This window comes from Onychostruthus taczanowskii, unplaced genomic scaffold, assembly GCF_017590055.1.
Source record: "Onychostruthus taczanowskii isolate IOZ18803 unplaced genomic scaffold, ASM1759005v1 scaffold25, whole genome shotgun sequence".
In the NCBI taxonomy this organism is placed as follows: domain Eukaryota; kingdom Metazoa; phylum Chordata; class Aves; order Passeriformes; family Passeridae; genus Onychostruthus; species Onychostruthus taczanowskii.
The window spans coordinates 64,595-91,118 of NW_024499796.1; the positions used below are offsets into that span (position 1 = coordinate 64,595).

A 26,524-nucleotide genomic window follows, 5' to 3' on the forward strand; every position below is an offset into this window, starting at 1 on the left:
GCGAGGCGGGACGCAGCGCGTCCGGCGACGCCGCGGAGGCACCGACCCTGGGGAAGCCCGGTCGGGACGGGCCCTCTCCACGGGCAGGCAGGAGGAAGTCTCAGCCCGCGCTGCCCACTCTCCGAGCCGCCCCGAGGCCGCAGCCCTCGGCGTGGGTACGGCCCGAGCCCCCCACCTACTTCACGGGTTCCGGCTTCAGGCCTGGGCGGGGGTGCTTGGGGCTGCTTTGATTTTGCCCTTGCCTCTCGCGCTGTCCCGGCGCACCTCGCCGAACCGCGCCCTGCCCAGCGAGGACAGCAGCTGCCGGGGTGGGCAGTGAAGCAAAGGAGAGGCTGGGAATCCTCGCTGCTCTTCTGTGTCGTGAGACTACAACATAGAGACCAGTCACAGAGTCATTAGCACGGAAGAACTGTAAATGAAGACGTGCATGTGGCAGATAATAAGGAAAATCAACTCAGTAGGTGGCCTGCAAATCCCCATGGAACTGGGAGTAGGCCGCTGTGGTGAGGTGCAGGGGGTACGGCCGCTGCGGCTCCTCCCGCCTGCCTGCAGAGTGAGCACGGCCGGGGAAAACCCCGAAGCGCTGCTGCCCCGAGAGGACAGGGAAGTGCTGTCTGATGGCATTATCATCTGCCACCGAAACACCGAGACACAAGCTTTTCAGCAGGCAGTGCGGGAACACGGACCTCAGAGCAGACCACTGGAATCTCTGAGAGCATGTACGTGATGGGTGAAAAGCAACTTAACTAGTTGTGTAAACCTACACAACTAGTTGTTAACTAGTTGTGTAGACCCTTCCATAAGACCTGGCACTGAATTTTGGTATGCAGCAGGAAGCACTCATCCCACACAATTCCTTTCTTCAGCTGCTCCTCCACAGCCCCAGCCCTGCGTCACTCCCTCTGCAATTAAAGATTTCCCTGCAGAGAAGGAGGGACATACTCAGCCAGAATAGCGAAGAGCATTGTTTAGTGATGTACACATTCAGAGCCATAACATTGTTTAGTGATGTATACATTCAGAGCCATAACATTGTTTAGTGATGTACACATTCAGAGCCATAGCATAGCAAACAATAACTTCTAGCGCAGGTTCCAATAGGAAGAGGGCAGCATTGAAGCAGCTGCTTTAAGACTGCTGCTCTAAGTGCTGGCAGTGAATTCACCTCCAGCCATGCCTAAGTGGCAGGTCAGTGTCCATCATTTGAGCCTTTACATTTGGAATCCACCTCACAGTAGATTTCAAGATAAAACTGAAAATTTGGTGTTTTCTGAGCATTTAATGATTGAGAAAACTAATCCATCAAAAATCCTGGTAGATACGAAGAGTACATAAACAAGCAGAACAATTTAAGATGCCTAAAGCAAGCGTTCACTTTTAGTATTAATTTTCCTATCACAGGAAACTATGGATTTGTGTAAACATATTTAAAAACATCCTTAAATCCCCAGCAGTCTTCACATGGGTGTCAAGAGAGAAAAACGGGGGGAAAGAGGTAAGAAAGGAACATTTGCTTCTCGCATTTGCTGGGTTCAGCCCTAAACCCCCAAATGACGGCAATCTGCCATTTGCGAGGTATTTCTGCCTTTCCCTACTGATTGTGCTATAAATAGAGCTGTGTTTAAGAAGTGTCTCTCATTGGAAAGCAAAGTTAAAGCTGCACAGCAGCGAGTGCTCATTACCTACACACCAGCTGTGAGACTGACTCAGAACCATATTACTCAAATCAACTTGAAATAAGACAACCACCACCTGCAATTAAACTCCCCTCAATAAACTAAGCTGAAAAGCTTGGAAAAAATATACAGCATTGGAGACAAGAACACAATATTCTGTTTTCTGATGAAAAAAATAGATCCCACAATGTCAACTCCCTTTGGGAATCACCCTCTGCTCAGTTCCACATGCCCCTGTAAGCTGAAGAGTGGGCACTGCAGTTTCCATGTGTACCACCAGTGACACCATCCTGCAGCTGTAATGACAACATTCACAGGGACAGAGACAAGAAGTGTGTCTTTTCTCACATACAAGAAACACAGACAAACACATATAAATCACAGTAACATCTTTATTGTTAAAAATGCTTAGATATCCAGAAGTTTCTGGAGTAGTACAGGTCTTCCCTTTGTTTCAGGTACTTTTTTTCATTTTATAATGTGTACAAAGACTGTTACATACAGGACAGATTTTTTTTTTTAAAGTTCTCTCAAAATTGTTTCTATGTTCCAGTTTAAAATGTGAAGAGTCATAGAAAAAAACCCAAGAGACAAGGCATTTAGCATTCTAATTTAACTTCTTGAAAACCATGACAGCAGCTCTGCTCTGTGTGCATGGAAACTGAAACTTCAAAAGAGAAAGATTTTTAGAAAAAGCAAAAGAAATATTTCTTTATAGCACAGCACAGTATAAAAGAAGCATGTGCTTGAACTTCTGAGCAACACTCAAATATACAACACAGTTTGTTCTCAGATATAAAACTTGACTGACAGGAATGAAATATGTCATAGAAACACTGCAAAAAGACTACAGAATTGAGTGACAAGGACAAATGCTTCATTTATACTAAAAATGTGAATTACTGGCTGCACATGCCAACTGAGGTAATCAGAACCAGTCATTAGCTGGTCTGCATGTGTGAAAGGATCATTACTCAAGTTCATGCAGAAACACTTTACAACAAAAAACTCTGATACTCACATTAGATGCTTTCTTTGGAAAACTTGAGCATACTTACAAAGTGTATTTACTCTCAAAGACATTTTTATACTTCACTTCCCCATTCCCTTCTCTATTATTCTAATAGAGCTTCACATCAGAAATTGCAGAAAGCCATGGAACTTAATTATGCTTAATGAAATAGCATAAGCAATTCCTCAGTGGAAGATGATGCATGAAATAACATTTCAGATGAAATGTCTTTCTTTGCTACCTTCCCTAACACCATGTTTATGGGAAGAGTATGAAGCATTTTTGATGCAAAAGCCAGCCACCAGAGAGTGCAGCTGACACATCCTCACCAAGGCTGAAACATACTGAGTTGGGTATGCTCGGCGCAGGTTCTGCATCAGATGGCCATGAGCTTTCTGGGGCAGTGTCCAAAAACTGAACATGAAGAATCACTGGTGGGTCAAGGGTCAGAGCTACCCTGAGACCCCTTGGCCAGGGCTGAGTTCACATGCTACATATGTTCTGACAATTAGTGTCCTTCATTAGCTGACACTTTACATTGTGGTTAGTAACATATCTAAAAGAAGGGCATCTATGCAATTACTTCCTAAGTGAAAGAGTGCTGGAAAATCACCTGGAGAAAAACTGTAGAAGCGGAGGCTGGTGTTTTACTGTGTATCCTGTTGATGCTGAGAGTCTTTTTTTGTTTTGTTTTGGTTAGGCCTTAAATTCTACCACTGAGATTTGTTTCTTTTACTACTCTCAGGTACCTTAAGAGAGCCTTGTCTAAGGGATATGGTATATATTAAACAGGAAATGGAAAGGAAAACTGTTATAGTCAGGAATGGCAGAAGGTTGTGAAAATATTCTTTTTTTTTTTTTTTTTTAATTAAAAAACCCCAAGTCACTATAACTGTAAGGAGCAATCTGTCTACGCATGACACCAGTGAGCCCAGATTCAAAACTAGTCTGTTCTACTTTGGACTCCAAGCCTCAAGCAATGCTTAGGCACAGCAACATCCCTACATACAGCAGATTCTGTATGATCTGCTTAGAGGATGCAGATCTTCTAATCAGCACATGATTAGGGAAAAAACTGACTGCTGGAGAGAAAACCTCAGTATCCGAAGTACTTCCATACTTTTCAGGATGGGACTTCAATCTGAATGCAACTGTGCACATAATTTAGAAACAAAACCAAACCAAAAAATCAACCACACCAACACAAAGACACCTAACAAGGCACTGAAGAAATTGAATCTTCTTGAAGGCAAAGCTGATTTATCAGGCCTTGACTGGCTCTTTTCTGCATTCATATGCAACAGTAAATAAGAAATGTAGGATCTGTTTAGCACCCAAAAAGTGTTAATCCACAAAAGCAATTTTTTTATAATGCACTTCATAGCTGACATTTTAGTACTGTCAGTTCTTATAATGGATCTGACAAACATTGATTTGATTTGAGAAGGAAAGGCTTCCCACTTCAAGAATTTTCCAGCATTTCCACTTTGTTTTCGTCGAGTACAAAGGGAGAAGGGAACTCTTTGTTCTTCATGTACACCTCCAGACCCTGAGAAGGTGTGAGAACAGTACTGTTAGGCTGTAAATGCACTATTTTAAGTCCTCAAATGACTGACAGAGGGACAAGGCAAGAGTAACAGTTTCCCCAGTGACAGAAGGTGTTTCTGGGGTTCAAGAAGCAGAGGTGCTAAAGAACCATAAAACCTGATGTCAGAAACAAGCTTCTTGGAAGGGCAGCATGGGAAGGTGTGTCCTTAACTGACATTAGAATAATCCTGGCAAAGAAAAGTCAAATTCCCTTGTTTTCATTTTGACAGCCTATTGATTGCAATGAGTTTGTCACCTGCACGTGTTGAGGAATACACCTACTGCAGGTAGCTGGCTTGCAAGTTAACACATGTGGAAACCTAGCAAACAGTGCCCACACATTCTCCTGCAATCTCCTATTTCTCACCCTGTCCATCCAATAGGGAAGCTCCTATTCTCATTATTAAATGGAAGCAGGTTTCTCAGAATCAATTTTTTTCAGAGGGACAAACTTGAGAAATGCCTTCCCTAAAGCCAACACACATTTTTCAGTCAGGATTCACTTACTGTGGGATATGGGCACAAATAAGCACAGAACCCATGGTTTTCCTAATTTGAATATTCTGCGCTTCTTATTAAGATCTCAAAGTGCTTACGAATCTTAATGAAACTGCAGCCTTGTTGCAAATCTCATTTTACAGATGGCAAAACTGAGAGTGAACAAACTCCTGAAGAGTAAATCATAATGGAAAACACAGAGCCCAAGTCCCTCTTTCCTTGATCTTACCATTTCTCATCAAGCCCAGGATAAAGAAACCACCTGTGTTTGGAAGGAAGTCAGATGCATACCTGCACACTCTTAAAAATGCCTCCATAGATAGTTATTCTCACCTCTCCAAAGTAAGACACTAATGGAGAAATCTCACACACAGCCGGAGGATCTTCAGTTCCTGAGAGACTAAAGAACAGAACGCAGGATTAACTTCCTGCTATGGTTAAAAAACAGTGCATCTTCTTCAAAAGATTATCCAGAATAGGATATCCAGAAGGATAAGACATTTGTTAAAGTCACATGCACCAGACATTATGTGAAAACAAAGTGTGAAAATAAAAAGGAATTAACAGGTCCCAAATGTTACTCAGCAAAACCCAAACACCCCTTTTATAGAGATGCTTTTCAAGTCAAATGAACAACTTGTGGGTCTACTGAACTATGAGTTGATGAAGTAATGGCCCCATGGAGTAAAAGCAGCTTTCCATTACACATGATGCAGGAAGGTATCTGAACTGGTGATCACTCTAACAACCAATCCTTAAGACCACCTGAGAATCCTGTTGGGGACACAGTCAAAAAAGCTGTCAGGGCCTACAAATTAGAATTCCTTGCATTGTTAAATCCAGTGTGATGGAAAAGGCTGCCCCTGTCCAACAAGGTGCTATAGGAAGGGCCAACTCCTTACCCCAAGAGCAGGGATCTGCCAGAGAGAATGCCCAGAGCCCGGAGTGCTAACTGTCTGGAGCACCCACAGTCACAAGAGGAGCAGAAAGTGTAATAGACATCAGCCTGCATATCCAGAGAGGGCCAGCTGAACAAAAATCACACTGAGCCACCCTGTGACTACACTAATGCTCGGTTTCGAAGAGTCCTGAATGTGCCATTGGCCAGCTGGCATGGCTGAGCACTTCCATGAGAGAAGCTGCAGAGAAGGTCACAGATTTATACCTGAGTTTTTCTGGTATCCTGCAACCATTTTCATCCACAAATCTGGCTCCAGCCCTGAGAGCCCAGCGGTAATGCTGGGCCAGGAGGGCTTGCCGAGCAGTGGTAGGAGTATCTTTGTCAGATGTGTCTGCATTTTTTAGTGGTGAGAATTCCTCTTCTCTCAGAACTTCAAATGCCACAAAATTCCTACCAGCAAAGGGAAGAAAACAATGATCATGAAAACCAGAGCTAGTCATCAGCCCCGCTAATGCAACAACAACGTTCACGGGGAAAGGCTCATATATATTTTTGGGAGAAGCATTGTATGCAGCCTGAGGCAGTCAAGCCAAGGTAAGCCCACTGCCCTTCTGAAGAGCCAAGGAGTACCAGGGCTGTAGAATGGAAAAACACAAGAAGCCTTATCTCTTTGGGAACTTAACAGTAGCCTCTCTACCTAGCGGAGCTGTGCTTAGGAGAGAGAAAAAGCAGCAGTTCAGCAGAGATGCCATAGAAACTTTTTTAGGCAGTGGGAGGTTCTTGGACAAGACAGCTCAGAACACAGCAGGATAGAGAGCACAGCACTGTCCAGAGCTTGGGCACAGCATGAGCAGTGCACTCACTGCAGAGCACCCCACCATGCCCCAAGAAATGCCCCCTGCTTGGGAGTCTGTAGGTGAGGACCAACTAAGGACACCAGCTCCCAGGGACAAACAAGCAACAAGGGAGGCTTCACAGGTGATTGTGAAGTACAGCTGTTTACCAGAATGCAAATTAAAAAGCCCCACCGCAACATATGTGCATTTCTGCACTTCATGCATGAAGCACAGCAGCCAAGGTGGTTTTGAGCTGTTAAAAAAACACAAGGAACCACTGCTTGCAAATGAATTCTCTCACGGCTCAGAATTCAGCAGTGTTCCCATCACCCTGGGATTTTGGTTTTGTCTTTAGTTTGATACTACTTTATTTAATACATGTTAGGAAACAGAGACTGGTTCAAACATTGAGCTCTCTATTCTAAAGGAAATAATATAAAAAGAGAAATAGTATCCCCAAACAAAGATAATTCAGTTTGCCTGAGGTCTCTGTTTGGCATTTATTAAAGCCTAAAACAGAATCTTCACTGCTGAATCTGAGACCTTGGAAAAATAGATTTTATAACAACACTTATGCTTAATTGCTGAAATCCTATATTCCCTGGACACAAGTACCCCTGAATATATATGTCACAGCGCTCCCAGCTACGTTGCAGAATTTGGAAAGCGAATGCTGACAGTTCCACTTGGCCCCACAGTGCTTAAGTGAACAGTTTTCCAACCACAAAGGGTACAAGCTGAGCCCTGGCTTAACAGTACCCAAAAATGTAACCAGAGCTGCAGTTGTCACGGAAGCCACAATGCTGACAGACCCAACAGATTTTTGCAAGTCTGAATACTCCAATATGGGCTTCATTGGCTTTGCACTCAATTTTTTATTTTTCCCAGGCTGGCAGAGGCCAGGCCAGCCAACACATCCTCAGGAGGATGACCAGTCTAGAAGCAGAGTTGGCACAAGAACTGAGTGCCTTGTGAGTTCCCCTTAGAGCCTGTAGTGTTACAGTTGGATTGGAGCTGGGTGTAGATCCAACAACCTTCCTAACAAGCCACCCACAAACCATGTGCTCCCTGGGATGGCTTGTTTCAACCTACAGTCATTCAAACAAACACTTAGAAGGGGAGGAGAAAAGTAAAATTATGTCTGTCACTAACTTAGAGAACTGGAACACATCAAACACAAACTTCTCCAGCTTTATCCCGTTCGGTTTTAGTGGTTTTACCAGATTTCCCTCCTTGTCAATGTAGGGCACCTTCTTTATGGCTACATGATGCTTCAGCTGTGACTCCCATTTCCTGCAAAAGGAGAAGAAACCAACCATTTTATTTAGTTCAAGCCCACTTAGAAAAAAAGCAATATACTTGAGGGAAGCAAATGGCTGGCTCATTACTGCTCTGGGTCAACTCTCAACTGTTTGTGGGTGTTGCTCCCTCCCAAGTGATCCAAGTCACATCCAGGAAACACTTCCCCAAGCAGAGCAGCCTGGCTCTCTCTGTACCACTGGGACATGACAGTCAGAGGAGAGGGAGAAGTATGCATCAAGCTGAAATTGCAGGCAGAGGTTACAAAAAAAAAAGAGGCAACCCAAATTGTTACCTGATTGGGATGAAAATGGAGCAGATCCCTCACCCAAGGTTGGTTCAAGCTCTTCAGTAAGGTTGTACAGCTGCTCACGGAATGCCCAGCATCACATCCCCATTCCCCAACACCAAGGTGCAGAGTCCACCCTCAACTTCACCCTCTCCCACAAACTCTGTTGTCCCAGGTGTTGGCATGGCTGAGATTCCCCCTAGAAATCCATGGTATGAGGCTGCATCACTGACCACACTGCAGCCTGCACAGCTGCTCACCCTTGAAGGCCCAGGAAGATCGTGCACTGCTATATCTCAATCGATTTAGTTACAGTGAACCTAGGAACCTCTTCCTTGGGTGGGGCCTGGAGAGTATGCTGGGGCTGTCAGAAAAGGGACTCAGGTGTTTGGAACTGTTTGGAAGAGACAGGAGGTGAAAGGCAACACAGGGGATAACCATAACTGAAATTCCAGAGTACGAAACAGGAACACCCAGTCTTGGAGGTATTTCTGGGCTGCACAGCCACCTAGAAGGTTTGCTGGGACTTACTGGGCCACTATTTCCAGGAACTCAACAGTGAAGAAGTGGTTACAGATGTTGCCAGCACTGAACACCAGTCCCCCCTCAGGGCGCTGCTGTTGTGCAGTCTCCAGGCTGATCTCGCTGTACTCCACCACCTGGTACACCCCATCCACACAGCACACCACCCCAACAGGCTCCGTGGGGTAGGCCTTCTCCACTACCTGCAGCCACAGGACACAGACTTATGACAAAGAGGAAGAAAATCCCAGAACAATTCCAACTCCCCAGTACAAACAATCCCACGTGACTGTTGTCTGCTGATCCTCCAGCACCTCAGGGAAGTGTAAGGGGCACAAAGCAGTCTGGAGGAACATTTTGCCCAACAATTCAACATAAACCCCAGTACCCAAACACTTAATTTAACAGTTTCTCAGAAGACAGTTAAAAACAATCTGCATAGTGGGGGGCACTTTTCTTATCAAGGACTAGGATCTGGCATTAAAAGAAAGCTGCTTGCAGATATTCAACTGCCTTCAACTTCCCATTTGCCTGAACAGAGCTAATGACTCAGGTAACATAAATTTCTCTTCAGACACATGCTGCTTGAGGTTAACAAAATCCAGGCTGTTAAGGCTTTCCCCATCTTCCACAGCAGAATGTAAGAAACGCCTCCATTAAACTTAAAGGCACATTTATAAAACACAACCCAGTCCAATATGGCTTCTAGACACCCCAAATGCCTTTGCAGCAAGGACTGGGCATAGGTGCAAAGCAATTCCAGTGTGCAGTTTCCTGTGCAGCTACACTCCCTGCTCTAACTGAAGTTTATTTTCCACAGTACTCTGGGAAGAACACAGGACACCCACAGGTAGGAATTTGAAATGCAGTGCAGGCAGCAAGGAACTCTAAACCTGCTCACTGTGAACTGCTGATGAGCAAAGGGTTGACCACCACAGGTCATGTAAGCTCCCCGCAACCAGCAGCTTCCAAGTGTCATCAGACCCCAGCTCCCTACGGGAAACCAGCCAAGTGCTAGCACTGCTTCACCTTTGCACCGCAGTCTGCCCCTTTGGAAATACAGAAACCTATGAAGACTGGATCTGCCATTTTCACGAGGATATTGTCCACACAATATACATGGACATACTGGATTCCACGCTGCTTCATATCATCCAAGATTTTATTATCCATCAAAGCACGGTATAAGCCACCATTGCCATCTATAATGCAAGAGAAAAGAGAAAGTCTTGGCTCATTTGTGACTTTGGGGTGGATTTTTTCTATCTAACAGAGTAAAAGCAGGAAGTACTGAACAAACTTTCTTGAATGGAAGAGTATGGAATGCTTTCTAGCCAAGAACCAGTGGTACCAGATTTTATTTCCAGTTCTGCCACACAGTTCAGGGGAGCATGTTCTTCTTTTCACCCCTATTCTCTCACTTGAAGAGTAGGACCATGGGGACCAGCCTCACTGAGCAGCATTATGAGACTTTAGGAATGTTAGTAAGATCCTCAGAGGGAGAATACTAAAGGGCAAATCTATGCAAAGGGCGGGAAAAGTCTTTACACTTCTCCTTCAGTACAGGGCAAAGCCATATTTATTCTCTTTGGTGGAGAAATACTAAAATAAATCTTATTTTCTGTTTATCTTCCCCCCCCCCCCCCCCGCAACTTCTCAATGCCTTTTCAAAGGCTTCAACTGCAGCTGTACAAAAGTCACCTGCATGTTTATCACAGATCACCCATTTACAGTTCCTACTGGGATGCCCCTATCAGCTTGGGAGAACCACTCTGCAGCTGCAACGCAGTCCCAACTGGGCTGCCAAGTCTCTTACTATGTCTAGGTTAAAAGAACATTATAAGGTAAGACATTGCTGTTGTTTTGAAAAGAGTTCATCTTCTTGCTGCTTTTTTACCCATTTTCAGCTATCAGCCTTTAGCTCCTGACCTTCACCACAGGAGGCAGTGCTCCAGAGACCTCATAGAGAGCTAATGCACCTTTCTCCTATCCTGCAGCTACAGCACTTCTAATCCTGCCAACACTCCCAGACTTGGATAAAAAACGTGTGCTGTGGTCAAATGTCCAGCCAGAAATAAACAGATGTATGCTCCTGATTACCAGCCTGAAACATTAGAGAACCTTTCCACATTAACTGGAAGCATTAACCCTGACCCCCATAGCCTGCTCTGTGTGCCTGGGCAGGCTGATGGCCCACAGCAACTACCAACACATATGACAATACTGCAGTATGGAAGAGCAAACAGCAGGTACCTGGAGCCATGGCAATTTTCCCCTTCTCCTCCAAGATGGCCTTCCCATCAAAAGTGACAGCAGGCAGCATCCGCTGTTCAAACATGACAACATTGCATCTGTCCAAGTTGAAGTAGTTGTGTTGTACAAAAAACTCTTCTGTTGGCCCCAGTGTGAACTCACTTGTCATGATGTACCTGGGCGGGAATGGGGACTTGGCAATGAGAAAGAACAATACAAGCAAAAGGCAAAACTACCAACTGAAAACAGAGGAATCCCAGGAGTGTGAAATGAGAGACATGGCAGCATCCTGTGGTGAGCAATTGCACACGAGAGCTCTCCTCCAGGCTGCATGCTCCTATGACCACATCAGGGCATGATCCTCCCCTGGCCTAGCTCCAGCCAGGACAGAAGAGCCTTGCCCTAAATGTGAACAACATCTGCATACCTGGATGAGCTGGAAAACAAGACAAAGGGCAGAAAACAGCCTCATTCACTCTAGATTCAAACTAACGTTAAATGTTTATAGAAACCCTGGCCAATTCACTCTGCCAGCACCTCTTCAGTGCCAAGGCAAACAGCAGTACTTCCATATGTTGGCTGCATGGTTTGTTTTTGTCATAAGTTTTTCTATTTCCTCCTTTCCTTTCAGCTCCACATTGCCTCTGTCTCTTCCTCCACTGCTGTCTAAAAGCCAACTTCATCATCTACCTGTCAAACTCTTCAACAACTATCAGCATAGGAATACAGGGTCCTCTGTCAGCATGAGGAAAAAGAGCCTGAACCTCAATTCCCCATCCCCAATTTTCATCTCTGTAGCACACCATAGCCTGGGCCCAGGTACACTGGAGCAGCAAAATGCTTCAACTGCCTCCTTGCCCCAAGGACGGGAACTGGAAACAGACCTTGCAAATAATCCATCCCGGCTTCCAGCAGCACCAGGGATGATGCATTTGCAATTCAGGTCCTGTATACAAGGCTTCAGGAAAAAGCACAATATGGACTCATGTTCCATGAGGAAACAATGTATGAATCAAATGTGACCTCCAATTTGTAAAACAATGTGGCTCCCTGAAGCCCTCAGACACCTGCTCTTTCACTGCCAAAACCCTGCCTCAGACCAGACACTGATTCCAAAAGGGTATTTCTACATAGTCCTCATGATCCAGCAGAACATTTAGCAGAAAACATTTCCAGACACATCTGTAGTGCCATCCTCTCACCCACCACACCCCATAGGGAATTTACATTTTGCACTCTGCCCAGAGCTCATCTCTTTTGAAAGCCAGGAGCAGTCAGCAGAATGGGTAACTGTAAACAGTGACAGCAGGAGGTGGCCTGAACACAAAGCAAGAGGTTTTTTGCATAGATTATGAACAAGGGCAGGAAGAAGGGCTTGGAAGGCAAGTTCCAGGTTGTCCTCCATGCAGGAACCTGAGAAAGCAGAAATGGGTGAAATTTCTTGTAAAGCATCTGCAACAATCACTGAAAAGTGCTGTTTACAGTGTTGTCAGTAGCTGCTTGCAAAGCCAGCAAGGTACAGCAGTTGTGGTACAGTGTTATGGTCAGTGATACAAAGGCAGTACTCAATCCCTCAGGTCTGCAGACATAGACCTGCCACCTCTCATCCCTCTGCACCCTCCTCCAGCCTCTGCCATCACAAATCCTGCCAACAAAAGGCTCCTCTCAACCTGTCTCTGTACAGCACCCAGCTCAGTGCTTCTTGAAGACAACATGGGCAAGACTGGAATGCAAAGAGCCCTGAACAGCAGGTCTGGCTTTAGGTCACCTACCAGGGAATAACACACTTGCAGTGGTGTCTCTTGCCAGCAAGCTGCTCCACTTTGCGGATTCTTTCTGCTTGGATCTGATACAAGTTCTTGCCACTGGGCAACCCCACGTTGTACATGCCCTTGGGATAGCTGACTCCCAGGCGGGTTCCTTGTCCTCCAGCCAGGAGTAGCACTGCCACCTTGTTCTGTGAAATCTGATGTAAACCTGGAAGAAAAGCCCAAAGGAATATAAGAACTTCCAAAGCAATCAACACCTTATGTTCTTCTCCTGAGCGTTTCTGCACAGCTCAGGCAACAGCCAGAAGCTGCCAGTTCAATGCTGGCAGCTCAGAGAGAAATATGCCACTGCACACGCAGGAGGAAATTCCTTTCACCTACACGATGCAACAGTTTCTTCACCTAAAGCAAGAACTGGTGCAAAAGCAGACATAGCCATGAGCTGCAGCTCAGGAGAATCAAATTAGGATACAAAATCTTTACTAGGGAGGTAGTGCAGAAAAGACATCCAGAGAGGAAATGTCCCCTACGGTTTTCAAGGCTTACTTTAGTAAAGCTGTAGCTGACCTGGCCTGAGGCTGTTTACAGTTTTGTTGCAAATGGGGGTTGGACTAGAGACCTCCAGAGGTCCCTTATCATTTCTATAGCCCAAAGAAGCCAAGTCTCATCAGCATGAGTAAAGCAGGAGGATTTCTGGAACCTGCCTTAATCAATTATCTGTCCCTGTGCTCCAGCTTCAACAGAAGCTGAACACAGCTGCAGTCAGGGCTAGTAATACAGCCAAGCCTGCAGGAGCTACAACTTCCACAATTCAATTGAAACCAGTGTCAGTGCTCCTGACAAATCAGGGAAGTCCAGAACCTGGGAAAGAAGCAGAGCACATAACAAACACTTGGATCACTCTCAGACTCTGGTCCCTGCCTTCTCCAAAGTCAGCATCACAATAATGATTGACAACTGTGAGAAAGATTTTTCATTAGGGAACACTTTGAGTTTCTCTGGGGATGCAGGGAACATTAGGCTTGCCATGTCAGAAGCCACAGCTCTGCTGCAAGTAGCTATCAGGGCCTTCTGGCATCACACAGCACTGAACTGCCACTGCTCCTGCAGCCAAGGACAGCCTGTGGAGCACCCCAGCCTTCAGGAACCACTTCACATTAACCACAGCTGAGGCTAAAATATTCCTGATTTGGACTGAAACATATGGGGACCAAAGAAATTGAATTAGAAAAAAACAGGATTGGGTTTATGCTAATCTTTAAATAATTGGCTGTTTAAATGAACAATAGAGCAAAAATACCAACTGCTGTTTTAACAACCTGACTCAATTTTAATTCTGTCCAAAACTGCAGCTTCCAGCAATTTTCTCAGCAAAGACTTAAGTTGTCCATGACACTGCAGTAACACCATTCCCCTTCCCATGCTTACAAGTTTCAGTCTTACCACAGCAGTAACACAAGACTTTCTCCCTAAACACACGGCTTCCAAAATGACTAGTGATGTCCTGGCACACAGGAGGCCGGTTCCACAGCCACAGTTCTGCTGTACAGTAGCCTCTGGGGTCACAGGGCCAAGGAGTGAGAGCTGGAAGCCACCTCTGGAGATCTTCAATCCTCCAAGTGGGATTAGGAGAGCTTCCTAAGAAGAAACCTGTGTGTGGAAGTCTTGGGATTTCTAAGTTTCAGGAGGTCCTAGGACAGCAGGGGAAGCTTGAGTAGGTTTAAACGGGTAACGTAAAAGACATGGAGGATCTGGGTGAGCTGCATGGTGATGCAATAAGACATACAGCATTTCACAACAAACCACAAGCAATAAATGACTCCTTTATGCCTCCACTGAGCTGCCTGTGACGCTCAAAGTACAGAGCAGAGGGTCTGCTATTACTTACAACAAATACTTGCCCCAGTCCCATCACATGGTTTTCCTGCATGCTCAGCTGTTTGCCAGTGCAGGGCATCACTGCAGGAGAAGGGAAAGAGCTGAATGGAGAGGCACCAGAGCATGGTTCCAAACCTTCTCATGCCCTGGCTTGGGTGGTGGCTGTTTCCCTACTGGGATCCAGCACAGAAAGAATTTATGGAGCGGAAAAAAACTCCTAAAAAAGTTGCCCTGTGGGACACTTCCAAACTGTTCTGCCTCATCCCTGGAAATGCTCAACACCTGGTTGGACAAGGCAATTTCATATACTGGATGGCATTCACACCCATGGCAAGAGTGTTACAAAAAGAAAATCTTTTCCTTAACATCCCTTCCAACCCAAACCATTCGGTGATTCTGTGAAACAGGCAATTAAAAAAATTTTTAAGAATTCTTTTTCTTTAAAATAATCTACAACCAAAACTTGAGCTAAAGTACTTCACAGCAATTTAAACCAAAGCTGCTTGAGGTCTGAGCTCAGCATTTGCTGCTGAGTTGCTGCAGCATGGGAGATGCTGGTTTGGAATGAGATTCACCCACCAGTGGAACAAGTCAGGCACTCGTCCTGCTAGATCTCCCCCCTGCACTGCCAGCCTCAAACCAACACACACACACACACACACATTCTGATGCCACAGACCACATCCCCCAGATCCCAAATAAGACATTTCTGCAGAGCAACAGACTGTGACCAAGAGCACCATTTACATGAATGACACTCTGAAGTCAACACTGTATTGGGAAAGTCAAGGAGGTCCCTACTCTGCTCCACAGCATCAAGGAGCTACAATTCTCAGGCACAGCTCAGAGGTGCCACAGCTGGCATCACTGCACTGAAATGCAGATGCCCCACAGGACAGTTCTCCAAAGTTTTCTACACAGTGACAAGGGGATGGCATCTGCCCAAGGAGGAGTTGCCAAGTTGCCATCTCACACCCATCTCCTGGAGAAGCCTCTCACTGCAGGGTCTGAAACCTCAACCTCAGTGGGATAAACTCAAGCCCAAAGCAATATCACTGGTAACACCAATGATGTGACTTTTTTTACAGTCCAGCAGACTGACAGGGCCATATTCCAGGAGGGTTCACCATGGTGCATAAAAACAACCCAGACAGGGGAGTGCATCCCATCATTTATGGCATTCTCAGTATTTATGATACAACCCTACAACCCAGACAGTTTTTCCAAGTTCTGATCTTAGGTCACCATGAAAACAAATAACACCAAAAAATTTGAGTAAGTAGCTCTGCTTTTACTTCCCAACTGTAAAATTACCAACATTCACAACTAAAGTACATAAGAATGACTCATATGTTGCAATGGAAAGATCTATCCCCTTTAAAACATCCACCTTATTTTCTGCAGCATATGAAACACAAACAGCTCAACTAAAGAGAAAATGTGTTGACTGCTGAGATACCCACCAATGCTGCAGTTATCCTACTCTGCATAAAAAATAAAAAAACCAAAAATAGATTTTGTAGGAGGAACAGACTGGTCTTGCAAGAACAGACTGAATTTTCTTACTAAACAGGCATATCAGTCCCATTACAACAGCAGTCAGTAAGAGAAAAAGACTCCAAACTTTTCAATTCTGCACAGCAGTCAGATAACCAGAATGGCTCATCCAACTCTCTGATGAGATGGGGTACACCTCAGCCCATGGCCATGACTTAGATTTCATTAATAAAACACTGACAGAATGGAAAAGTGCCTCTGTCTATGTTTGATTTATACCACCATTCCTAGGGCTGCCCGGAAAATGTGATTTTTAAATGTCAGTGTTTAAGATCTGAAAGCAAATCCGACCAGGCAGTTTTGTTGTCTGAGACACAATAACAATAGTATTCGTTTTTTAACAATTTAAAAATATCTCAGGTTTTCCCAAAGCAAGTTTTCAGTTGTCTGGTTTTTATCCATAATTTTTTATCATAGAAAAAGGGGGAGGGGGAAGAAGGAGATATAATTTCAGCTGTTCAGGCTTTGGAGGATGCAATGCAGGTGGCAGCTGTGGGGAGCTCAGACACTCACAGACAGAGCAGAGCATCTCAGCTCAGTGTGATGATGACCCCAGAGCCACAGGCTGTACCAGCCATGCAGTCTCAGGGACACTGGACAGCAGGTAGGGATGGCTCATCTGCTCCCAGCCTGCTCAACACACCGCAAACAAAGGACTTTCAGAGCTGCGTCCCCTCAGAGACCCAAGATCTTGCAAGGCCTGTGCCCATGGTGCTGGTTCCACTGGGAAATGCCATGCAGGAATGCTGCCACATCTGCAGGGACACACAGCAATGCCCAGGTTCAGCAGAACGAAGTCTTTGGTCCTGATTGCCCTGTTACAGGAAATAAAATCCCTATTCAGCCTTAAACCAGATCATAAAAACAAACCAAATGAAACAGAACATTGGTGTTTATTCCTTCTGGTAAAAATTCAGGCTGCCCGCAGGGCTGAGGTGGCCTGGAGCCATCAGACTTCAGGGCCAGATGATTTGGTCACAGGAGCAGGATCCCAAATGTATTAGACCTGGGCTGCTGCAGGCAGTGCTGCTGGTAACCAGCAAGGCCAGCCCACACAGGTGGCCTGGCCTTCCTTTCCTTTCCATGCTGCAGCCAGTGGCACAAGGCAGACACACCAGCTCCTCACTTGCCTAACTGGCTGGAGGACAAGTGACCCAGTTTGATAAAGCTGTCACTTTAACTGTGGGGCCCTGACCCAGCCCCATCTGCCTCTAGGACTCAAAGGGTCCCTTCCTCCTCACTGTGACACCCTCAATAGCCATGCCAAATTGGACTTGGGGGGTGTGGGTGGATGAGAAGCTCAACATGCCCTGATTGAGCACACTGGCACCCAGAAAGTCCCTGTGCCCTGGGCTGATACCACAAGGGGCAGGAAGTGAAAAGGGGAAATTCTCTGCCCTGCTCAGGTGAGACCGCACCTGCAGTGCTGCCTTCAGCTCTGAGGCTGTCAGCATGAGAAGGACACAGAGTTGCTGGAGCAAATCCAGAGGAGGCCATGGAGCTGCTCCAAGGGCTGCAGCCCCTCTGCTCTGGAGCCAGGCTGGGAGAGCTGGGGTGCTCACCTGGAGTCGAGAAAGATCCAGGAAGACTTCAGAGCCCTTTCCAGGGCCTAAAGGGGCTCCAGGAGAGCAACAGAGGGACTTGGAACAAGGGATGGAGGGACGGGACACAGGGAATGGCTTCCCACTGCCAGAGGGCAGGGATGGATGGGATATTGGGAAGATACTGTTCCCTGTGGGAGTGGGCAGGCTCTGGCACAGGTTATCCAGAGAAGCTTCCAGGGATCCAGCTGACCCTGGATCCCTGGAAGTTTCCAAGGTCAGGTTGGACAAGGCTTGGAGCAGCCTGGGGTAGTGGAAGGTGACCCTGCCCATGGCAGGGAGTGGAATGAGATGGTCTTTAAGGTGCCTTCCAGCCTAAACCATTCTGGGATTCTATGATTCACTGTGCCAGGTTATGTTCCCTCCATCACCACTCAGCCCCATGAGTGGAATCTGACAGCAAAAAGGCTCCTCTGCCCTGTGACCCTGATGCTTCTATTTCTGTTTCTGCTTGGAAAATTTGACTCCCCTGCCCACACATCCTCACCTCTTTACTGGCAACGTTGGGCCAAGGCTGTGGAGCCAGTTGTCAAAATTTAGGCAAGTATCTCTACAACCCAGGGTCTTCCTGGCTTTCTTAAAATTAAAATTATTTTCTAAAAGTGCTGTTATGTTTTATAAAGAATGATCCCAGACACATATGAGCCCTTATAAATACGTAAGAGTGTGCACTTAGAAAAAAGCACAGGACATCCATGTAAGATTTACATGCTGTGGGAAGAGCGCATCCAGCCACCATTTCCCCCATTACACCTAGCTTTCACACACCCGCAGCTACCATGCTCCAAAAACCATGGATTATGGACTTTCCCGGGCTTCTCCCAGATCCCATGCTGCACATGACACAGCAAGGATAGAGATCAGCACCTGAGACTGGCCTTTGCACCTGTTGGTGAGCTGGGAGCTCATACTCCAGGCAGCTACCCAGCTCAGCAGCAATGAAATCCCCCACACTCCCATCCTCCCCAGGGACTCATAGTTATAGAATGGTTTGGGTTGCAAGGGACCTTAAAGCCCATCTCATTCCCCTCCCTGCCACGGGCAGGAACACCTTCCACTACCCCAGGTTGCTCCAAGCCCTGTCCAACCTGGCCTGAACACTTCCAGGGATCCAGGGGCAGCCACAGCTTCTCTGGGCACCCTGTGCCAAAATCTCACCCCTCTCACAGAGAACAATGCCTTCCTAGTATCTAATCTAACCCTGCCCTCTGTCAGTGTGAAGCCATTCCCCCTGGTTCTGTCACTCCAAGTCCTTGTCCAAAGTTCTCTCACGCTCTCTTGGAGCCCCTTTAAATCCTTTAGTATTACATTTTTTCATGACAGATACTGTAAATCATTTTGACAGAATACTCCCATGCCCTCTAAACAGTATTGTGTCATGTCCACTTGCTTTTTGAACACTTCCAGGGAACTGTGACTCCACAACTGCCCTGGGCCGCCTGTGCCAATGCCTGACCACCCTTTCAGTGAAGAAACTGCCCTCAGTATTCAACCTGAATCTCCTTTGACACAATTTGAGGCTCCTTCCTTTTATCCTGTCGCTTGTTCTGTGGGAGGAGAGACTGAGCCCCAGCTAGCTATCACTACCTGTCACGGAGTTGTAGAGATCTTCTGACCCGGCCCGGCACGGCCGCGGGGCCTCGGCCGCTGCATTCACCCAGAATGAAAACTCGGGGTCTCATCCAAAGTTCCCCGGGCCGAGGACACCGGCTGCCGCCGCTAAGGGCCGGGGTGTAGCCCTGACCCTGCTCTCTTCCTCCTTGCCCGACCCGCCGTCCCTGCGGCTCCACCCGCGGTGCCGGGGGTGGACTGCCCAGCGCCCCGCGGTGCCACCGCAAGAGGCGGCTCCTGCCCCGGGGCCCCGCCGGGGGCAGCCCCTGTCCTGCACCGCCTGGGGCTCGGCGGAATGCGGCTGCTCCCGAACCCCCGCGCCGGACCCCGGCAGCCCCAGAACGGAAGGGACAGGCGGCCTCGCGCCCCTCTCACCTTCCGCCTCCCAGCGCTGCAGCGCGGCGGGGCCGCTGCGGCGGGCGCTGCCCAGCAGCTCGGGGGGGAGCGGCTCCATCCGGCCGTCCAGGCGCTCGTGCGGGCCGCGCTGGCGGGCCCCGGCCGCCGCCGCTAGCCGGCAGTGTTCGCCCAGCCCCGGCGGCAGTGCCGCCAGCAGCGCTCCGCGCTGCGCCGTGTCCAGCTCGGCCCAGAACCGCAGCAGATGGCCCTGTCCGCACCGCTCCAGCCGCACCCGCACCTCCTCGGGAGGGTCCATGGCGCGGGGAGCCCGGTCTGAGCGGCGCGGGACGCGGCGGGACAGGGCGGGCCGGGGCGGAGCCAGATGTGCCGTCCCGCCCCCGGAACTCCTCCCCGCCGCTCGCGGGTCACGCGGTGCCGGGGTTCGGGCACCGAACTTCTCGGTCGGAGGGTGCGTGAGGCTGTTTTGCGGTCGCCCCGCTCCCGGCCTCGTAGGAACCCAGCGCAGCGCCTCCGCCGTGGAATCACAGAATAGTCTGAGTTGGAAGGGACACTTAAGGGGTCATGGAGTCCAACTAGTGGCCCTGCACAGCACCATCCCCAAGGTCACACCGTGTGCCTGCGAGTGTTGTCCAGATACTCCTTGAGCTCTGTCAGCTTGGTACTGCGCCAATTCCCTGAGGAGCCTGTTCTGGTGCATAAACGCCATCTGGGAAAGAACCTTTTTCTGACATCCAAGCTGAACCTCCCCTGACACAACTTTCAGGCCATTCCCTGATGTCCTGTCCTGGTCACCACAGAGAAGCAATCAGTGTCTATCCCTTTAGTTCCCCTCACGAGGAGGCTGTAGTCAGTCTGACCCTCAGTCTCCTTTTCTCCAGGCTGAACAGACCAAGTCTCAGCCACTCTCATACAGCTTCCCCTCAAGGCCCTTCACCGTTGTCATTGCCCTCCTTTGGACACTCTCTAATGGCCTAATGTCTTTATTTTGTGGTGCCCAAAACTGCCATCAGGGTGAGGCCACCCCAGCCCAGAGCAGAGTGGGACAATCCCCTCCCTCGACCAGGCCTTGATGCTGGGCCTGATGCCCCTAGGACACAAATGTCCCTCCTGGCTCTAGGGCACTGCTGACTCACATTCAACTTTCTGTCAACCAGGACCCCCAGGTCCCCTCCTGTGACGCTGCTCTCCAGTATCTCATTCCCCAGCCTGTTTGTATATCCAGGGTTGCCCATCCCAAGTGCAGAATCTGGCATTTTTCCTTGTTGAACTTCATATGGTTGGTAATTGCCAAGTTCTCTAAATTGTCCAGGTCTCCCTGCAGAGCCTCCCTCCCTTCGAGGGAACCAACAGATCCTCCCAGCTTTGTATCATCTGCAGAGTTGCTCAGTTTCCCTCCTAGTCCTGTGTCCAAGTCATTAACAAAGATGTTGAAGAGCACAGGGCCAATGATGGAGCCCTGCAGAACACCACTAGTGACTGGTGCCAGCCTAATGTCACCCCAATCACTGTCACCCTTTGTGCCCAATCCATGAGCCAGTTGCTCACCCATCACATGACGTGTTTACCAGCTGAATGCTGGACATTTTATCTGGAAGGATACTATGAGAGTACTATCAAAAGCTTTAGTGAAATCCAAAAAGATTACATCAAGTGGCTTTCCTTGATCAACCAGGTGGGCGACCTTGCCATAAAAGGAAATCAGGTCCGACAAGCAATTTCATGAGGCTGTGCTGGCTGTGACCAGTGACTGTGTTGTCTTTCAGGCGTTATTTAAATAACTCCCAAAATAATCTTCTCCATAACTTTACCAGGCACTGAAGTGTCACTGTCAGGCCTGTAGTTTCTGGGGTACTCTTGAAAATTGGGCCCTGTGGCCAAACCTCTGCTCTACAGTGGCCATGGTCCTGTGGCTGTCATGAGGTGTGTCTGATGGGATCCCCGGGTCCTGGTGCAACCTGTGGCAGGAGGTCCCAATGTCCCGTCTAACACTCACACTTGGAAACATTGCAAGGTCGCAGGGTTCCCTCAATGCAGCAGGAGTTGGATAGGCCCAGCTGTGCCCCAGGCATGGTGCAGACTCAGGCCACCTGCTCACAAATCCAGTTCCCCATTTTCAAAATAAAGTACCAATGAAAAGGATAAGAGTTAAAAATGCACAGAATCACTGAAGCAGTACAGGACAAATTCAAGGACAAATAAAAAAAAATTATAAAAGATGAAGGAATGATGAAGGAATAACCAAATCTGCAGGAACCAAGAGCCATGAACTGAGAAGTAAAGAGCAGGAGGACACTACAAATGAATCCAAAATGCCAAAGAACAACTCTGTTTGAACTTTGTGCTCATGAGCATAGAAAAATCCTCACCCATAGGCTGTGATTGCCCCTTACTCACAGTAGTCATCCTGCCTGCAGTCAGAGCCCAGCTGGGTAGTAGAACATGAGGAGACAGACAGCAGCTTAGACACAGCCACCTCCCTGCATGTGATTGGAGTCAAGGAAGCTAGACCTCGTCCGGATATGACCATCAGGTCAGGAAGAATCCCTGAGAGTTGTCAAAGCTTCTGTTTCACATTCTGTTTCTTATTTTATGTGACTTGACACAGCTCCTGCTCAGAAGAGCCTTGGGGTTTTGAAACCTGCTTGCTCTGCTCCCCTTTATATGACATCTCTCCCCGATACGGTTGCATGCCCTGCCTGCCCAGTGTGCAAATGAGTGCAGGTCCTTCCACACATGTGGTGCCTACATAACCACCAATCCTTATCCATCAGAAAAGGCTCTGTCAGATCCAACTTGTAAATCAAACCCTGCCTTTTCCTGCAGAACTTGCTGCCTTGCCTTGAGGGAATCCCGCCTCAGAGCTGTGGGATCTCATGCCCGTAAGATTCTAGAAGAACCAAAGTAAATCATGCTGCTGCTGGCAAATGTGCTCCCACTCCCCAAATCCAGCCATCCAGCAGAACAGGTTAGTCTGGCTGCACAGCATCCCTTTCGCTGGTTCTACAGCTCATGGCACTCTGTGTGTAGATATTTTCTTCTGCAAAACAATAAAAATGGTGATGGGTTGGATTAGTTGCACCAGGCAGAACAACCCCAGTGAACAGGAGGGATGCTTGGGCCAAACAAAACACAAACATGCAAGTAGAATAGGAAATTCAGTAACAAAAAAGCTCTAGCTCATTTGACAATCAGGGTGGGGTATCCCATGGACGAGAGAGGCAGAGGTTATTGTGTTTAGGACCTTGCTCCAGGCTTCAACATGTAAGTACCCACTGATAGGAAAGACATGTGCTAATGTCTTTATAAATGAGTCAGTTGTGAGGGTCTTTAAGAGAAATGGGTGTTAATATCTTTGAAATGGGTCTTAATCTACAAACATCAAGCCGCACAAATTTGTTACAGAACCCAAACAGTTTGACCAGACAGTCTGAGCTTCTGAATTTCAGGATAATTGGAGAAATGGGTCCACACAAATTCTATTGCAGAACCCAGACAGTCTGAACTTCTGGTGGTCTACAGAACAAAGCCTGAACTTCTTAACTTTGGGGGAAAATGTCAATACGTGTTCAAGTGTGGAATATGTGGTGGGCAGTTCCAGAAGACTGTACCTTCCTAGTATCTCAGCCAGTGGGGAAAGGAAGAGGGCAAAATGTGGGAGTTTGAGGAGAAAAGGAAGCTGTGTCCTGTGAAACTTCGAGAAAGATCCCACAGGGGTATGGCCCAGTGGACTCTCTCCCTTTATTTGAATAAAGTTGAAGGACTCCTCTGTCTACTTTGTGGACACTGACTTTTCCACAGACCAGCAATGTGTTCCCCAAAGAAAAATGGTTTTACAGTCATTCCCTGAACAAGGTGACAGGCTGATAGATTTCTGGCTGTGGCACCACTGTGACTGCTGTTGCCCTTGGCCACTCCTGACCTTCTTGGCAGCACGAGAGTGGAGTTTGTGGTAGGACAGAGTGATTGCTAGATGGATTCTGACTGGGAGCCTTGCAGCATCTATTGGACTTCCATTTAAGCCCCAGGTGATTCCCTCTAGTTAAACTTTCTGTGCTAAGATTGCAGGAGAGGTGGCATGGTGAGACAGGATGGAGTGACTGCTATTTTCTCCTAATACCAGTTCTTGCTCTGTGGGCTGAGGTGAGCAAACAACCCACCACCCTCTGGATAGCTTATTTCAACAGCTCACTAGCTGTCCTTCTCCTAGCCCTTGTGACAGCCTCTGAGCCACTGGGCATCTACCAGACTTCCTGCTTGCTGACCTTCTGGGGGAAAAGTCTGGAAAAAAGAAAAGACACTTTATGACAAGTACCTGGCCCTCACCAAGGCAAACAGAGCAGAAAGATGGAAAACACAATGGCATTGCAGAGCTGGGAAGATCAAACAAGATATCTCTTCCCAAAGGGAAAACTCTCCCACCATGCTCTCCTCACTATTTTTAGCCTCTGCTAAGAGGTCTCCTTGGAGACAGATGCATTTCTGGATTGACACTTTGGTACCCCAGTGGAAGTAATTCCCTGCTAGCTTTGAGGCTGAAAGAATAGTTAACACTGATTGTGCTTAATTGTTCAATGACAGGAAGTACCAGGACTTGGCACCTGGACTGTTGTTAGCATAGTTCCTGGTCTAGTTTTAACCAAGCCCCAACCAACCCTGCCAGGTGGTGACCTGCACTGGTCAGGAACAAACCCATTTCAGTTGCAGCACTTCATGAGCCAGTGGCAGTGCCAGCTGTTGCATGTTCCAGGCAGCAGCATGCACACATTGAGTCCACAGACCTGTGTCTGTTTCCGCTCCAGACCTTGCTCTCCCCTGGAAAGACATGGCAACAGAGGTTCATAGCATCTGCTTGGGCATGGTCATCAGGAAACAACTTTGTGGCTGTAAGTCACCATGTGTCTTCTGCAGCATCAAGATTTACACGTGAAAACCTACCTGCTGCTGAACCTAGCACAGGGCTCAATCAACTGCTACAATCACTTATCAGCACCCTTCTGTGGTCAGTGTCATGTAGGAAGGTGCCCCAGTCTCCAACACCAGCATTTCTTTACCCCAGTGCCCTGCTGAGGTTTGGTGCAGCTACTCTGGCCTCTCCTCACAGAGGTGGCAATGCTGGTTGGTGGGACACAGTGGGCAGCCACCAGCCTCCAGCAGATACCCTGTGCCCTCCCGAGACAGGGGCAGTGATATGTTGGGTGTCACCACACCAGAGCTGTGTGTGTCGCTGCCAGTACCCACAGGCCAGCAGAGAGAGAGGGCCAGGCCAGGTCTGAATGGCAGCTGGTGCTTCCCAGTAGGTTGACGGAAGGAGAGCTGAATAACCACATTGTTTATATTTAAAAAAAACAAAGACATCTCTGTGTGTCAGAAGAGTCTGGGCTGGCCCCAAGACAAACTATATAGTGAGAGAAAATAAACCCTCCCCTAAAAAAACCGCAAAAAAACTACCCACAAAAAACCAAACCCCCAAGAAGACTTTTCCAAGAATATCCAAAATCTCCCTAACTTCATCCACCAGACCACCCTGAGGATGGAAATGTCAACCTGTCTCAAAGCAGCTTTGTCAAAGGCACTTTGGTACAAGGAACGCAGTAAGAGCAGAGCTGCCCTCGGCAGTTGTGTCCCAGCTCCCAGTGCTGGTGCAGGAAGCTCCACACGGACAGCAGTGAGAGTACTTCAGCTGAACTTGCAGACACAGTAAACACCAGGAGCTGTATCTGGTATCTCTGGTTCACTTTCCTGGTGGGATAGACTGGCTAGGCACAAGACATTAAGGTCATTCTGATTTCTCCCTGTTATTCCTGGGTGTTCCTGCAAAGTCAGAGATGGGGGAGGAACCTGGAGGAAATCCCCTTTTTTTGCAGATCAAGCTTTTGCTGAGCAAAACAGTCCACGAGCTGATGCTGCCAGAGATGAGCAGCACCATAGTGACTGCCTTGTTTTTGGACTAGGAAGCGTAGGGAAGCACTGGTTCCTTCTCCCCGTATCCTGAGCAGGTGTGAACCTGTTCAGTCAAACACAGCTAAGCCAAGCAGACATCTCAAACAGGTAGGATGGGTCTGGGAAATTTATGAAAAGAAATGAGTTAAAGAAAAGCAGGCTGTGAACAGTTCAGCTGCAGCATGGAGAGCAGCAGGAGCAGGACCTTGATAGAGAAAAGCTCTCTGAGGGTCTCCAGAGGCTGCTGTGATTTACCTTGCAGCCTGGGGCTGGCAAGGCTGAGTCTGCATGGAAAAGAGAAGTGGCAAGAATGGAATGAGAAGCCAGAATTAGGACCATGGTGCTGAAGACACTTGGATGAAGCCTGACCTGGACAGGGAATCTGATGGCAAGGGGAGCACAGCAAGGGCCAGGTGGGTGGGAGGGCTTGAGCCCCAAGTAACTTTCACCCTCTTCTTTCTAAGCCAACTCAGAGCTAAAGGGAATCACCCCTGGCACGCACGTGGCACAAGGAGGTATCTGTGGCACATGAAGATGTCCATGACACAGGCAGTCTCACAACCTGAGCTCCTGGACAGTGGTTCATCATCTTTCCTGGCCATCACACTTCTCCAGCAGGCTTGCTCCTTGACGCTCCTCTCAGCATCATGAGCATCAAACCAGGGTGGGGGGTCTGGAGGTGCCTGCGTGTGGCTGCCCAGAGCCCCTTGAGCAAACTGAAGTGTCTCTGATATGGGAATCATGACACCAGGGCTTTGCAGTCTTCTGTTTTGCAATGGACTCTGGTCAAGGGAGTTTGCAGAGGAGGCAGCACCTTGCACTAGGATTAACATGCTGCTGTGTCTAACAGACACAGCAAATTTCCCTGTAAAGTAGAGAAACTCATTCTCTTACCAATGCCAGTGCATATTAAGTTTGTAAAATATAAGAGCCAAATC

At 47.8% G+C, this 26,524-nt stretch overlaps 1 protein-coding gene across 1 annotated transcript; it reads right to left on the minus strand.

Moving 5' to 3' along the window:
• Positions 1 to 2,048: 2,048 nt before the first annotated feature.
• UAP1L1 (UDP-N-acetylglucosamine pyrophosphorylase 1 like 1) lies at positions 2,049 to 19,972 on the minus strand. Its single transcript, XM_041406779.1, has 9 exons — positions 19,665 to 19,972; positions 12,646 to 12,850; positions 10,874 to 11,049; positions 9,650 to 9,822; positions 8,630 to 8,823; positions 7,663 to 7,803; positions 5,939 to 6,124; positions 5,107 to 5,173; positions 2,049 to 4,237 (listed from the first exon to the last, which is right to left on the minus strand). The coding sequence occupies exons 1-9, from the start codon at positions 19,939 to 19,941 to the stop codon at positions 4,151 to 4,153; spliced, it is 1,506 nt and encodes a 501-aa protein (XP_041262713.1). The 5' UTR covers positions 19,942 to 19,972; the 3' UTR covers positions 2,049 to 4,150.
• Positions 19,973 to 26,524: the final 6,552 nt, after the last annotated feature.